Source organism: Gasterosteus aculeatus, chromosome 20 (genome assembly GCF_964276395.1).
Source record: "Gasterosteus aculeatus chromosome 20, fGasAcu3.hap1.1, whole genome shotgun sequence".
Lineage (NCBI taxonomy): Eukaryota > Metazoa > Chordata > Actinopteri > Perciformes > Gasterosteidae > Gasterosteus > Gasterosteus aculeatus.
Window position 1 is genome coordinate 6,085,254 of NC_135707.1, and position 15,607 is coordinate 6,100,860.

A 15,607-nucleotide genomic window follows, 5' to 3' on the forward strand; every position below is an offset into this window, starting at 1 on the left:
CGCCCGCTCTGGAGCATCGATAATCCACAGACGAGTCATCTGCAACCGGGGAATCCGTCATCCTCACCTGGCACAGGTGTCTGCTCTTCCACCGCTCTTCTCCTCCTCCTCCTCCTCCTCCTCCTCCTCCTCGCCCCTTCCTCATTGTCCTCCTTCTCCTTCCAGTCCGCTCTTCCTCCCTCTACGACCTAACGTTTCTCCTCCGGTCAGTAACGGATACGTGCACTCTATGAAATATGCATGGGGATAATTGTGACCTCGGGTCAGAGTTTAACAACAGAGGGTAATGTACACCAAAGCGACGAGCCGCTCCCACTCACCACTACGGTGGAGCACAACGGCAGCTCGGACCGACACACATTCACAGAGACAAGGAGTTTCTCAAGGCTGAAAGAAAGGTATCCAATAATCACACTGCTATTATGAATGTGTAGGTTTTGTCTGTACGGGCCTGCTGTGTGTGTGTGTGTGTGTGTGTGTGTGTGGCGGTATTTTGTCAAATTACCAGCAGTCACGCTGTTACTCAGCGTATTCCAGGTTACGCTGCTGAGCTCACCTCCAAGAGACACACAAAAAACACATTGAAAGTGTAGTTTCACGACACAGAAAGTTATTGCTATTGTCTCTGTGGGGATTTTAGCTCACAAGGATTCATCATCTGGGGAACATGAATGTCACGACAACCCATCTAATGTCTGTGTGGGATTTTTCAGCCTGAAACCGGGGGGGGGGGGGGAGAAACATGTCTACGCTTTTTTTAGATGGCGGAGTATTGCTTGCTCGTGGTTTACAACTTGAGTGTATAGTTGCACCCTCGCCGTGTGCACATGACCCTGAATGAATAAATGAATAAGTAAAGTGTGCAGGCGTCACTTGATCCCATATTAGGTGGCGGAGTTGTTGTTTCAGCTCACAGGAAAACACAGAGGCCACAAAGGTGCAGCAGCATAAACTTTAAATTAAAATGAATGCTTGATTCTCTACAGTCCCTAAATGAAGCAGCGACGCCGTTTCCCCCTGCAGCTTCACGTATATTATAACGGCGGTAACGATTTTCTGATTTCATTCTTGGCAGGAATATGAATGAGCATATTTTCACAATTGTAAAACTATTCATTTACAGGTATTAGTTTTGATCACAAACAATAAATTAATGTTAACAGCAATAGTCCGTGTCATACTATACATCCAGGAGTTAAATAATCTTTTAAACATCAAACACATTTTGAGAGTAGACAGCAGTGAATGATGATATGAAAAGTTTTTTTTAAATATGCTTCAGTGCAACCACGAGGGCTCCATCATACACTCATAAATATACATAGATGTGCACAGAATAATATAAGGCTTATGGGTCCAGCAGTAAGCTTAGTGAGATAACAGGAAACTGGTCAAGTACACGATACATAATGTCCCGGTGGAGATTCTTTTACAGATCAAGGGGAAAGCCCATGGCAGGATTGTTGATAATATTGATAGCGGGGATGGAGGCTTTGAATAAAACAAGATACATCCAAAATCCTCAGTGTGCTTAAGAGCTCTATCTGAATACTGAGTGCTCGAAATACCTGCCGTATCTGGATAAGTTCTCCCAGTCAGTGAATGAGGCTCGCTACCCGTCTGAAAGGAAAATACACCATAGTTTGTAGGAAAAGAAATATCCAAGCATAGTTCGGCAAAAACAAAAACAAAAAGAAAAACAAGTGATGGAAGTTTGATGGAAAAAAAGAGATGATGTAGTTTACTTGTACTCTATAGATATGTTTAGTTATTATATTCTACCTATTTTATTACAATAAATTGTATATTGTAGTTTAATATACAATAATATAAAACGTATACTCAGAATCTGAAGAAAAAGAAAAAAACTTCAGGGCGAATAAATGTCAAAAATTAAGCAATGAAAGAAAATGTTTATTAGAATGGTTTGTACAACGCCTGCCCTTCTAAACAAATGAAGTTTGGTTTTACAACAATTTAAGCTCACAATTTCACATTTTTACAAAGCAAAACATTAACATATTTATTTTCTTCACCGTCTCAGTCACCACATTGATATTCTGCCATGATGCAACTCCAGCAGGTCCTCAAAGAGTGCGAAAAACGATTGAGAGAGTTTACGCGGGACTCCTTGTCGCTTCAGCCCTCCGAGAACGCCGAGCGCATGCGAACACATAACGAGATGCCGTTTGTTCGGGATGACAAGAAAACACAACAGCTCAAGTCTGACACCGATTATTTGAAGGAGTCCTCACATGTTCCGCTTGCAGCCCGTATTTACACAACACAGTGCGCGTCTTCCTCCCAGTAAACACTTCCAGCCTTGTCACACTATTTTTAACATTGTCTATTGTCTTGTTTTTCATTCTGTCTGAAGACCATGTTCTGTCTTCGGTCTTCTCTGAGCCGCTCGTCTTTTTATTTCCCATGAAGCTTGTACCACTTTAAATATGTATCCCCCCCCCTCCCTTCCTCCTCGTGCATCTCAAAACTAAACACTACTTGTTTTTTCCTCTCACCTCTGATCGCAAATCAACGTCGCGCTCCTTTCAGAGTCCCGACAGCAAAGCGCTTCCCGTCCTCCCCGTCCTCCCCGGCCTCTCAGCAGTGCAGGATCTTGATGAAGGCTTTGCGAAACTCGATGTTGAACGTGGTGTAGATGACGGGGTTGACGGCGCTGTTGAGGTACCCCAGCCAGGTGACAGCGCTGTACAGCGAGGGCGAGATGCAGCAGCTCCTGCAGTGGGCCTTCAAAACGTGGGTGAGGAAGAACGGCAGCCAGCAGATGATGAACACGCCTTGGAACCAGAGACAGGGAGTGTGTGAGGAGATGAGTTAGCACGACATGCATGTGGCACACGTTCTGCAGGGGGGACAGATAAATGGCATTATTCATCAATCACGGGTTGCGGTTTCACATTAATCACAACAACAAAGGAGGGCTTCGAGAAACAAACTGCAGTTCGAGTGAAAAGCCGTAAATAATGGAGGACATGGAAATTGGCGTCACGGATGATTTGTTGTATTTGACAACCTGTCTAATTATATGTAATAAATAACACCCACACGTGTCTAAAGGTCTTCCACTCACCGAGCACAATAGCGAGCATCTGTGTCGCCTTCCGCTCCTTCTGCTGCGACAGCCTCCCTCTGACCCTCTCCTTGGTGACCCCCCATTTGTCTCTCCCGCCGCTGCGCTCCCTCCACCCCTCACGCCCCCTCATGCCGTCCTCCAGGGTGGGGGGGCGGGGCATCAGGGCGGAGCGCGTGACGGTGCAGGGATGAACCGGGGCGGGTCCAACCGAGATGGCCAGGGAGATCCGTGCCAGCCCCGAGTGGGAGGCGGCCTGGGGAGCAGGGGGAGGAGCCAGGCTCTGCTCGGTCCGCGGGAGGAAGCGACCCGGCTCCACTTCGAGGGGGTGGACCATTGCCTCTTTCACCAGGGTCTGACACACAAAGAGAGAGGGAGGAGGGTGGGGACGGAGGTCGGTGTTGGGGGACCAACAGAGGAGTGGACGCTGCATCGTAACGACGAAACAAAGGCACAAATAAGGTGGACGTTTATGGAAAAAGGCAACAGGAAGCGAGCGGGGCGTCACTGCAGATCGAATGAGGAGGACAGGGGGACATTTGGGGACATGACGGTGAGAGACTCACCACTTTTTTGCGTTGCGGGGCAGCGGTGGCGGGCCTCAGGATCAGGGTGCACAACTTCACATCCTCTGGTTGTGTACACTTGCTCTGAAAGAGAAGGCATAAGAAATGCAAGTTGAAACAAACAGATTTGCCAATGTTCTTCTTTTTTTTTAAAGGAATAAACATTATAAACCACCCAGGAAAGGGTCCCTTAAATTTGTTTGGGTTACAAGCCACAGTCAAATCAAAATTCATATTTTGCTATTATACAAAATGGCTCTGTAGCCTTGGTGTTGTGCACACGCTGTTTTATGAATCAGGGTCTTTACTAGGGAATCGCCCTACTTTTGCTGAAACTATTTGAAATATCTAGTTGCTTACTGGACCAGTTATTATAAACAAGTGTTGCACAGCCAGAAATTCAAACCAACAGCACTCGATTATAAATTCCAGTGGAGGCGCCGTTGTTTTCAAAATGACCAAATATGTCAAACTGGATTTTGGAGAAACACAGATTCATTATACAGTCAAGTCAATATTGATTATAGCTGATAGAACGTGTGCACATCCTGCACGCTGGTACAGAACATTTCACGTCTCAGAGGTTTTCAAATATGGATGATGGGGAGACACTCAACACTCAACAAAAAGCCTATTTGGAAAAACTTTTTAAGTGGTGTTTTTGCACACGGCGTCAATGGATTTGGTGATCCATGGTCTCTTGGTGGCGGATGGTCTCTTTTCTGGTGTTATAATCAACGCTGGTGGAGGCCACTGGCTCGACGTCTATCGGTGCCCAGATTTACTGTAAGAGAAAAAGGAGTCCACCGCCGAACGCGCGACCCTCTACCTTCCTGTGTCGGTGACCTTCTCCCGGCTCGCCGGCGCCCTGCGCGTGCAGGCCGTGTCCTCGCGGGGGGGCGGTGCGTCTGCCCCTCTTCCGCAGCACCACGCAGATCTGCGCATACACCAGCAAAGTGACGATGAAGGGCACGTAGAAGGACGCCACAGACGAGTACACCACGAAGGCCGGATCGGCGAAGCTGCACGTGGTGCCGTCCCGGCTGGCTGAGACGCAGGAGAGAAAAAAAGAGGAAAATGTCAGAAAAAACTCACAAACAAGAGACGTTATGCTCGGTTTTGCCAACGTATGCTTTTTTTTTTATTGTCGAACCCATGAGACTCCTTCCTTTTTCTGTGGGATAATCTCATTCTCCCTTAGAAAGAGAGTTAGATGAGGACTTTATTACCACTCTCATGCCTGTTTGTTATATAATGAGCCAGGAGAGCTGAGCTTAGCATAATTAAATTGAATAAATCAGAGATCAGACAAGAAGTGCTGGTTTTTACACTTTGGTTGTTGTACGGATTTAATCCATCATGTGGTTAGTGAGCATAGAGAGGTTTTTACTCTCAACAGATTCCGTGCTGCTTGCTTCAGTCTACACCCTAAAGCTAAGCTAACAGTAGCCTCGCTGTAGCTTCATACTGCCTGGATATAAAACAACTTAATGCTTCATCCATAAGTTCTTGTTACTGGCGTGGCTCAGCCATTTTTTTAGTTTCAAGGGCAAATGCAAAGACTCTGTGGTTTAGTAACTCTTTAAATGCAAATACTGCCACTGGAGGTGAATGGAAATTGACACTAGAAGTACCCCTCTGACCGCATGCTGTTATCTGCGCCCGTAACTCAGGGTGAAATCTCTTTCGCAGCTGAAATCGTTCGCTATCTTGCTGTGTTTGGACCCACGGCCGAAGCTCTCGTCTCTCGCAGAACGTCTTGTTTACCACTTATTCTCGAGGGGCCTTTCGGTTCAAGGGGAGCCGATTCACAGTCCTTCCTCGTACCTGCCTCCACTAAGGGCGGAGGTGAGCAGCCGGGCCGCTCCGCTGCTGCTCCTTTTGTGAGCCGACAAACAAACGGAGGATCATGTGTTCGACGCTTGTTCGCAAGGCCAATGTCACCTGTCATCCGCTTGATGAAAACAGGACATGGGAGGGTCTCCGAACTATTAAATATTGAGGTATAAAGTCTGCTGACTCGCTGCAGGCGTACGGGAGCCGGCCGTGGAGAATTTGTTTACAATGTGATCAAGGTGTGATAAGCTAATTCAGCGGCAGATGGATGAGGGTGTGCTGAATAAGTGTGACCGCTGCTCTGGTTTAAATTACACCTCAGACAACAACGGTGCTCAGCTGAAATGAGAAAAACATTCCTTAACAGCTGTGGATTACACTAACCACGAAGGACCCAAATTATCATTAAAGAACTTTAAGTTCAACTTGCAGTTGTGTGAAACGGAACAAATTCAAGAAGCGCCGAAGATGCTTCCCCTCCGGTGGCTTAGAGTAGATACTTAACCTGCAACTCTTTAACGGAAGTGAAATGGAAGGTCACGAAATTCTTTGAAGGAATACAAAAGCCTTAGTTTTGAAGTGCGTGGCAGTTGTTGGGGGGGGACGGGTCTCCTCACCGGTGTTGTTGAGTCCAAACAGCAAAGGGCAGGAGATGGCAAAAGAGAGAAACCACACGGCAGAAATCATCACCGCCACCCTCCTCCTGGAGCTGTATCTGGTGTTGTAGAGCATCGGCATGGCCACCGCTGTGTATCTGCAGTGGTAAACACACACACACGCACGCACAAAGAAAACACTTTAGCATGCGTCACACGCGCTGGCTCGTGGCGCCCGCATTACAACGCCGTGGTCAATACAGAGCACACACAAATATTAACGCGTCTTCACACTGATCTATCCAGTCGACGTGTTCACACACATTTCAAACCAAACTGAATGCACACACACACACACACACCTGTCAGAATGTCCAAACCAGTTAGATCCGTCTGCTTTGTAGGCAGGTGGGGGAAGCAGACGGCTGTAATCCCGACTGAAAGCACAGGGCCGTGGACCCAAACGCAGAGACTCTACAGCTGTCACAATCTGCAACATGCAGTCTTTTATTCGAGGGAAAGCGTTATCTTTTTTCAAAGCTCAGGAATATATCAGCCGTGAAGGAGCCCCGTATCAATTCCAGTTATGGTGCAGGACAGTGGCAGTGATAAAGGACTTTTTAAAAGGTATGTTATTCTATTTCGTAGCCGCATACAGCTACAGAACATTTTATGGCATTTTATGTCATAATATTACATCAAGCTCGGGGCTCTGTGAGAACTACAAAGCGATGCTTTGGTTGGTAAATGGTCCCGATGGAAAGAGTGGAAAGGCTGTTACTGCTACACAAGATGTTTTTTCAGAACGAAAAAAGATTACATAAAACTGAAGTGATCAGGAACATTAGAATTAATACACGTCTGTGGATTTTGAGAAGAAATAACATTTAAATAGTCCTAATCAAAGTTACCCAGACAAACACTGGGGATCCGTGACTGTTTGTATGGAAGCCAACACTTAAAACACTTACTGTAGTGACCCATTTGCTTTGCGCTAATTCACCCATTTACTATCCATCAACCGCAGGGCCGAGAATAAAAATAACTCCGGCCGTCACACTATCCGAGCACCCTCCTGTTAAAGTGGTCGGCACTCTAACCTCACTGTTTCATGTGAAATGACTCGGGGCGTGAAGCCAGGAGAACCTTCTAACCGATGTGCGTATCTTATCCTCTGCGGCTCACACAAAGCCATTAGACTCCGTCGTTATCTTTGCACCGAATTTAGACGTGTCTGAACTGGTTTCACGGAGTCATTAGGGTGCCGCCGCTGACGGGCCGAGCCCAGCGACGAGGAGGGCATCAGTGTGTTTCCGTAATGACCAACGGCAGAGGAGGGCGAAAGAGACGCCGCGGCCGTGCTCCTGCTGGAAGACGGATGGGATGGTGCAGGCGGAGTAGAGGCTGAAGTCAAAGGTGGGACCCGACCTGTCGATGCTGATGGCGCAGAGGTTGAGGATGCTGGCGGTGCACATCATGACGTCCAGCGTGAGCAGGATGTCACAGTGGATGAGACTGAAGCGCCACTCTCCCACCACCTTCAAAACAAACAGAGATACTTCATAATTCCTTTTTTTCCCTTTACTGTCAGTCATGGTGCTTCGTTTTTCCCCATTTCAACACTCAAATGTTTTTAGTTAAATTACAATAAAAGGGTTAAGATAAATATGATGGACACTTTGACCTTAAATATTTTTACTCCTTACAAACAGACATTGCTTGAAATCGTTTGAAAACTCATTATTATTTTTATTGTAAACGGAACAATTAATAGTTGTAATCACAACGAGTACATTAAACCCAATAAGTTAATCAACAAGAAATTAACCCGCAACATTTTCGAAAATCGATTAACCTGTTCATTCATTTCTCGTGCAACAAAACCAAAGATTTGCTGCTCCATGTTCTAAAAGCCGATGATTGACTTGTAAACTACACTTTTCAATTAAGTTTTGGTTTCGGTCTGTTTGTCGTAAAAATGAGCAATCTGCACACGTCCCCTCGGGCTCCGGGAAAATGCGGCAGGGTTAATAATGTAGAAATTGAAAGCGGATTGGATTAATGCATGACTTGACATAAATGTTGCCGGTACGGGGAAGGCTCATAAATAATGCCGTCAGAAGGCACATGAAAATGTGTCACCGTTGCATGTAAATGTGTTTTCTCCAAATATGGTGTAAAATGTCTCCCTTCTGCTCTCTGCACTCAGACGTTACAGTCAATCAGCAGCAGATTCATCTGCAGACATAATGATCATTATCTTGGTTGGCTTCTATGTGGCCTTGAATGTGATATGAAAGGAATTATGTGACCTTTTATAGACTCATTGATCTTTGCCTTTAAACTAGTATAAAGGTCCAAAAAAGCTAAGAAATGTTTTGGTGAACACTGTAATCCTTAAGTGTCCAGTTTGATATATGATAACTATAAAAAGCTGTAACTAGAGAGTGCATTGGCTTTTTTTTCTCTAAAAGGATGAATCAATTATTTAAAACATTTTTCCACTAAAACCTATATAGAAAGAAAATAGTTGCAAAAGGAAAATAATTACACATGGCAGCCTCAGTCGATTGCATGAATACATCAAATTACATTGAATTGCCATATAATATAAATATCTGTACAATCCGCTGAGCAAATGTTCTGCAAGTGTTGCATAGGAAACTAAACTTTTAGAGAAGCAAGTCCACAATCCACAACTTTTCTTTACCACATTTAGTTCCCTGTGCATCAAGTGTTGAGTGTGAAATGAACACACACACACACACACCTCCAGGTAGACGCCCCAGGGCATGACCAGCGTCGCCAGCAGCAGGTCGGACACAGCCAGCGAGACGATGAGGTAGTTGGTGGTGGTCTGCAGAGCGCGCTCCCTCGACACCGCCACGCACACCAGCACGTTCCCGAACACCACGCAGAAGATCAGCAGCACCAGCAGCACCGCGTAGAAGTTGTACGGAGGAGAGGAGGCCGGCGGAGAGTCGGTGCAGTTAGAGGACGTCAGCCAGGAGGAGGGGGAGGAGGAGGAGATGAAGGACGAAGGGTCCTGCGTGATAAAGTGGGAGAAGTTGTGCTCGACGGAGGAGAAGGGGAAGGAGGGAGGGGAGGTCTCGTCTGACTCGTTGAGCAAAGTCATGATCTCGCTCCGGTGGACACGGACAGGCTGGAGATGGACGACACAAACAGAGGAGGAGAGAAATGAGGCCCCTGGGATCCTTTCTTCCCACAACGGACCCCACAACGATCGGCTTCTGAGTGCGGCAAACACAGGAGGGCGAAATAAAAGGCAGTTGTTGCAGCAGGATTCAGAGAGATTCAGCTCATTGGACCCCGAACACCAGTTCTGCATTCAATCACCACAATGATTTAATGATAAATGTATGTACACAAACACACAGCCAGGTCATCACTCAACCCTGAACCACGGAGTGAAACCGAGATAAAAGACTGAGTTCTACCTGGTCCAACTTCACCTCACGATGAGCCCTGAAGGACAAAAAGTCAACATGGTGAAACGGGAAAAGGGAAGTTCTTATTCAAGCAACACTTTGCCGCCAGTTTCCACCCGTTGTCAGAGTCCCCTTTGCCAATTACCCACATGTCAGAGGGTAGGCTGAAGGTCCACGTGTGAAGGACTCATGCCAATTATCCATGTGAACACCACCCGGCTCTCCCTCGCCTCTCCCAGCGTGGAGCGGAATGTCGGAGGTGTTCGGGTAGAGAAAAACCTGTAAAACTCGCCGGGTTCCCAGTGGGAACGATGGTCTCATTCCAAAATATTAAAAACACGATAGTTTGTAGTTTCAGGGCATTATACGCCAATGCAAATCAAGTTGCGAATACTGATCTCTTCTAATTAACCCTCCTGAATCATTCACACAGGCCCTTAAAGTATTATTAAATATTTATTCAGAAACAGATTTATGAATTGCAATATCTCTCCTGTCCTTCCCGATTCTATGAATAAATCTAGTGAGATTTTTGCCTCCAGAGCTTCTCGCCTGTCTTCATTGACACCCCCGGGTCGCTTTAGTTATCAACAGATGTGCGCGTTGAGCCGAACCAATCAACGATCCATATGTTGGGTTTGTGCAAATTGCGGCACGTGTATCGATTTCACCGAGTTAGTTGTTGATTGGATTCAGTAGAAGAGCTCACAGGTATTATTATTATTCAGAGGTCAGTTGCCACAGGTCAAAGGTGAGGGCCGCCTTCACTCTGGAGAAGCTTGTTGTTGGGCGCGTGCTTGTATAATGTAAGCTGCTTAAAAGAAATGAAAAACAACTAGACATAACAACTAATAATGATTCGATCTTTCAGTCCTATTTACAGCAGCTTTTTTACATTAACATGTAACTTTTGGTGTTTTACTGTAGATGAGACAAAAGCCATCATTTTGGATGATCATTTTTGGGGTATTTCATTGGCTAAATAAAACTTAAAACTTGAAAGTTGGCGGATTAATCTATAGTATAATGCGTCACAAAACGTATTCATCGGTTTTCCAACGGGGCAGAAATGATCTCCCACTGTTCGTGGAGTTAAAGAGAGTCGCGCCCCGAAGGCTGAACTCCAGACCAAGAAGAAGCTGTCTGCCAATAACAGACTGCAGCGTCGCGCTTCAGTTAAGCTCAGGGTCAAAGTAATCAGCAGGGTAGAAGTAGAAGATGGAGGTAGAAGATGAAGTCTTCTAACAGGGCATCCTATGCCCAGAGCATTAATTATATTCCCCATTAAAAATAAATCCGTTTTAAAATCAAAGTTCTTCAGAAGTTGGGAGTGATCTCCAGAAATCACTTGATTAGTTCGTCAGGTGGCTGAAAAAACAACTCCTCATTTCTTTCTTTTATTTCATGCTTTTAGAGTAGAAAGACACAGGTTTCCCTTGTTTGAAGGAGATTGTTTTGTAAAAGCGTTCAATGATAATCAGAAATGAATAGGAATAGAATAACTGAATGGTAAACTGCTGGCTCCAGGCCTTTGCACGGGGAAGTGGTTCTGCTAACAAAGTGAGGTCTTCCTGTCTCTACAACTGGAACCCAACACAAGAAGCAGCGGTGGTGGAAATGATAAAATGGTCTACTTGCCTGTACATCACTCAATGACCTCTGCCTGTGAATTGCTCTAAAACGCCCTCTGGGAGCTCATTCCCTTCATCTTTTCTCACATATTAGAAAGAAGCACAGATTGTTTTTTTGAAAACTGTTCAGATGTCCGTGGCAGGTCCTCTAAAATGCATTTCCTCAGCTAAAGGACAAAGTCACAGCTTATTGAAGAGGATCAAATGCAGTGATGGTCTCCTGTCAATTGGATTTACTTCAAATCAGATCACATCTGTAAACTGAAGGACAATTAGTGTCTCATACGGAATTTTCTAAAGTGCTTTTAAAGGACCTTTTTTCTCACTTAAGCACCAATAATCAAAGTTCCCCTCCACTCATGCAAGTTTATCTTATATTTACTTCTCTTGGATGTTCGGCCATGGCTGTGCAGAAGGATGCATGCGCAGACGTTAGACGACAAATTTACCGGCTAAAATGTTCCACATTTCTTTAAACAAGTCCGGAGGAGACCTTGAGCTTATTAAACGTAACCAATACCAAGAAAGTGTTAGAAAGTACTATTATAAGACCTATATTCGAGTTAGTGAATAAAGACTTGCTGGTCCGTTCTATGCTGTCTTCCATCTAAAAGCATCCTTCACCGGAGCAACACAGCAGCTTTCTGCACTTCTTAAAAGATCCCAATGATCACTGAAGCTCCACTTCTACGACAAGAATCAACAGCTTTTCTTTTACACTTTCCGTCGCTCACAGATGAAAGCAACTGGAGAGCAACATGCGAGCAGAGTGGAGAGTGAAAACCACGGAGGGGTTGAGTTGATAACTCAGTTTGAGTCACTGTGTCGCTACACGAGCACGGTGACATCGCGGGCGTTGCCATATATTGTAAAAGGGGAAGGCCGTCGTTAACGTCAACGTAATCGTTTCCTTTCAAAACCGCCAGCGATGATCCCTGCTTCGAGGTGTCGGTTTAATTTCACACATGGCCACCAAAGTAAACACGTCCTGAACTGTCCCTGAGCGGAGGGCTTCCAAAGCGATTCATTTTCTCGGGTTGGGACTCTTGAGGTCGTACTTCACAGGATCACGTCCCCCTCGGGACACGCTTGGCCTGAGTTACCGACTCACTGCAAGCTCCACAAACTGTAGATGTTTACAGCACACGATGCGTTTCCTGTCTCAATTTGTGATCGACGTTGGTGCAACTTTGAAATGTTCTCCTTTTGAAAAACTCACATTTCCTCTCTGTGCAGTATAGTCGTTTTTTCGATGATCGCTTATCATACAATTTATCATGAATATCACTTACACGCACAATTAAGCAGAAGAACTTTTTTTTGTTAGAAACGAGATGCTCCCCAGCAGTGCACAGTTCTAAACGCAAAAGTAGAAAAGTAGAAACCATTTCTGTGAGGTCACGAGGTGGAGAGTCAGAAGATGGCAGCAGAGCCGGAAACTCCCCCAATTACTTCTTTACCGAAGTAAAAGAGTCCGAGCCACGAGCAGCCGTCACTCGGGAGGGAGACGTGGGGGATGGAGGGAAATATTTAGTATCTTCTAAATGAGAGGAGGTGAAGGCGTGAGGACACAAACACGGGAGGAAGCCACTCCACAAATAAACTGTATTCTTACGTTTAACGTCCCAGCTGGAATATTACTCAACTACTCGTTTTCCAATTAGTCCCACAGCTCATTACTGTGTGACCGTTTCCAGCGTTTCTTTGTTTTTTATTAATAACCGACTTCACATTCCTTCACTCCCGTGTTGTCTGATGCAGCTTCCCTCCCCCAAATCTCTCCCCTCAATAACGTCCCGGCGGCTTTTCCCCTTTATCTGCTCCTCTTCCTCTAGCGGATCCTCCCTGGAGACATTTGACAGGTCTTTTACATCCTCGGCCTCGCCTGCCCGAAACACCACTGTGGAAAGGGACGAGACCGCGAGCGATAAATCTTTCATCCCTTTCAATCCGAGGCGAGAATGAGTCGCTGCAACTGGGAGCCTGTTTGTTGTTCAGCTATACAGTATAATCAGCTCTCTTCTGGGTTTTGGGGCCGGAATTATTCACTCTTGCCCGACACATCTCGACCCTCTTGCCTTCTGAAACGTGTTTGGTTTTCTCTCACCCACAAAATGGGGAAAAGTCGGCTGTTTCGTCAGAGCGGTCAATCGGGCATTGAGAGACAGGGATGTCTCCTCGTGGATCAGTGTATTTTCTCGGCGACGGGTTTTGATCAAGGGCGGAAGCACAGCTGCTTCATTAGGTGGTTCTCTTCCCCCCTGTGCTCCGATATCTGGAGCACACATATGGCGACATTTACAGCCAATCAGACACGGCACCGTTTGGGATGAAACGACCTGTGGTTCCTCGTGCTCGCTGCATTCTGCTGATTGTGAGCATCATTAAAACCAGACGCACCCCGAGTGGAGTAAAGTTGCAGCGGGGGTGGAGGTGGATCTCTGTGCATCACGTGCAGACGCCGAGTGCTGGGGCGAGATATGGAGGCCCACGATAATCAATATTAAATTATCTCCAGCTGCGGTAAAAAGTAATCTGGCAGAGAAATGATCAGAGAGATGGGGTTGGAGCGTATACCTCTGAGATGATAAATGTTTCTGGATGAACGGAATAAAAGAGGGATTCCTTTCAACGCCGAGTCACAGGAGGAAGACCTCCACCAGGGGGGCAACGCTGCCAACCCACCACACACATGTTTTATTCAATAAGGGCTTTTTTTTATTTTTTGGTTTTCTTGCATCGTCTTCATCTTATAATTTGCACGAGAGACCGAAGCAGCTTTTTGGAAGTATATTCCAAGTGATGTGTGCCCGATGTGCACGGACTTAATTAAACCGCAATGCAAATTGAAGCACCGCGCAATCAGACACACACACACACACACACACACACACCGACCGTCGAGAAAAAAGTGCTTCCGTGTGAAGCCACCGTTTGTCACATGGACGCAGATGGTGGAGACGCATAAAGGAGATGTCGGTATAATTAGGGTTGACCATTTACGTACTTAGCCACATGTCACAGAGCCAAATAAGTTCATTCTGCCGTTTTAAATCCCACATTGCATCTGGCGAGGGGAATTTACAGCATTCTATTAACCGGGCTTAATTCCCTCGAGAGAATGCCTCCAAACAAACGGACACCGTGCTGCTTTGTGACCACCAGAGGGAAACACAAACGACATCATCATGGGGGAAAAAAGCCATTTCATTACCAGTTTCTGCAAATTAAATGGAGGCGAGGGGATTTTATTTCATCAAGCTCTGTATGTTAGGGCTTCACAGGGCTGGGCCAGAAGGTCACAGATAGAAACACGTTTCGGCGACACGCCTCATTATTGATTCTGCGAATTTCAAACTGTATCGTGGGATTGGCTATTGATGCCTTCACCAAATATTCACATGACAATATTTCCAATAAATAATCATCAGAAACGTGGATGCAAAGATTAAATAGTTAAATGCTAGTAATTGCAGCTAGAACAGTTTATTAAGTCAATCACTTCACTTTAATTCAAGATTTAAAACCAGTAAAAGACAACACTTGTGAAATATCAGAATATCGAAAACACTATGACTAGTCTCACAACGTATATTGATATATTGCCTCAGTGGATAACTATGTACACTATCCTTAGGATAAAAACATAATATGGAAAATTCGGGTTGTTTCTGTCAAAAAGAGCCAGACTGAAACGACTGCTGCACGCGGGGACATTGTCAAATAAAGGCGAGTAATGACATTACCCATAAGACATTTAATGGGGAAAGATTAAATAAAAGTTTGGTTTAATGGGTCTATGTGACCATTTTCACTCAGCTGTACAACATCTGCACTGATTTAAGATGGAAAATGAAGTGTACAACCATGTGATCACTATAACTCTGTATCCGGTCAATGACCACATTTTAATTGTATTCCTCTAAGTACCAATCCAGTTTCAACAGTTTTATAGGTTTATTTATGGTTTCATTTTATAGTTTACTACCTTTCGGTACTCAGCTGGTTTAACCTTGAATATAATGTCTCTGATGTCACGAATTGTATATTCTTCTCTGTTGTCGCTCTACACACATCTGCCCAGTATCTACAAAACTGTTGTCGCATTTAGTCAAATCAGGCGATATCATAATCACCATTATATTTTTAAACAAACAACATCATTATCCCTGTTAGAAAAGTCCCAGCGACACTTTCTCCCAAGAAATAAACGCTCCGGGTTCCGCCTCAGAACGCTCGGACCCCCCGTCGCGAGGAACCCCATCGCCGTCTTCCCACCTCGCTTAGAGCGCTCCATTCGCTTACCGTCTCCGGGCGGAGGCGCTCTCATCCGAAGGGCTCCGTCCTCTCAGCACCGACGCCGGCTGACGAGAGGCTCCGTCGGGCTGCAGCGTCCCGCGCGACCCTCCGTGGCCGCGAACCTCCCACCGTCTCACGA

General features: G+C 45.6%; 1 protein-coding gene across 4 annotated transcripts; it reads right to left on the minus strand.

Moving 5' to 3' along the window:
- Positions 1-1,893: 1,893 nt before the first annotated feature.
- On the minus strand, positions 1,894-15,607 carry drd2l (dopamine receptor D2 like). Of its 4 annotated transcripts, none has more exons than XM_040166028.2 (8): positions 15,475-15,607; positions 8,860-9,252; positions 7,518-7,627; positions 6,111-6,247; positions 4,487-4,704; positions 3,658-3,741; positions 3,092-3,446; positions 1,894-2,798 (listed from the first exon to the last, which is right to left on the minus strand). In XM_040166028.2, the coding sequence occupies exons 2-8, from the start codon at positions 9,223-9,225 to the stop codon at positions 2,602-2,604; spliced, it is 1,467 nt and encodes a 488-aa protein (XP_040021962.2). In that variant the 5' UTR covers positions 9,226-9,252; positions 15,475-15,607; the 3' UTR covers positions 1,894-2,601. The 4 variants fall into 4 exon arrangements, with proteins under 4 accessions (XP_040021962.2, XP_077950852.1, XP_040021961.2 ...); XM_078094726.1 differs by having other exon boundaries at positions 1,894-2,863; XM_040166027.2 differs by having other exon boundaries at positions 3,092-3,518.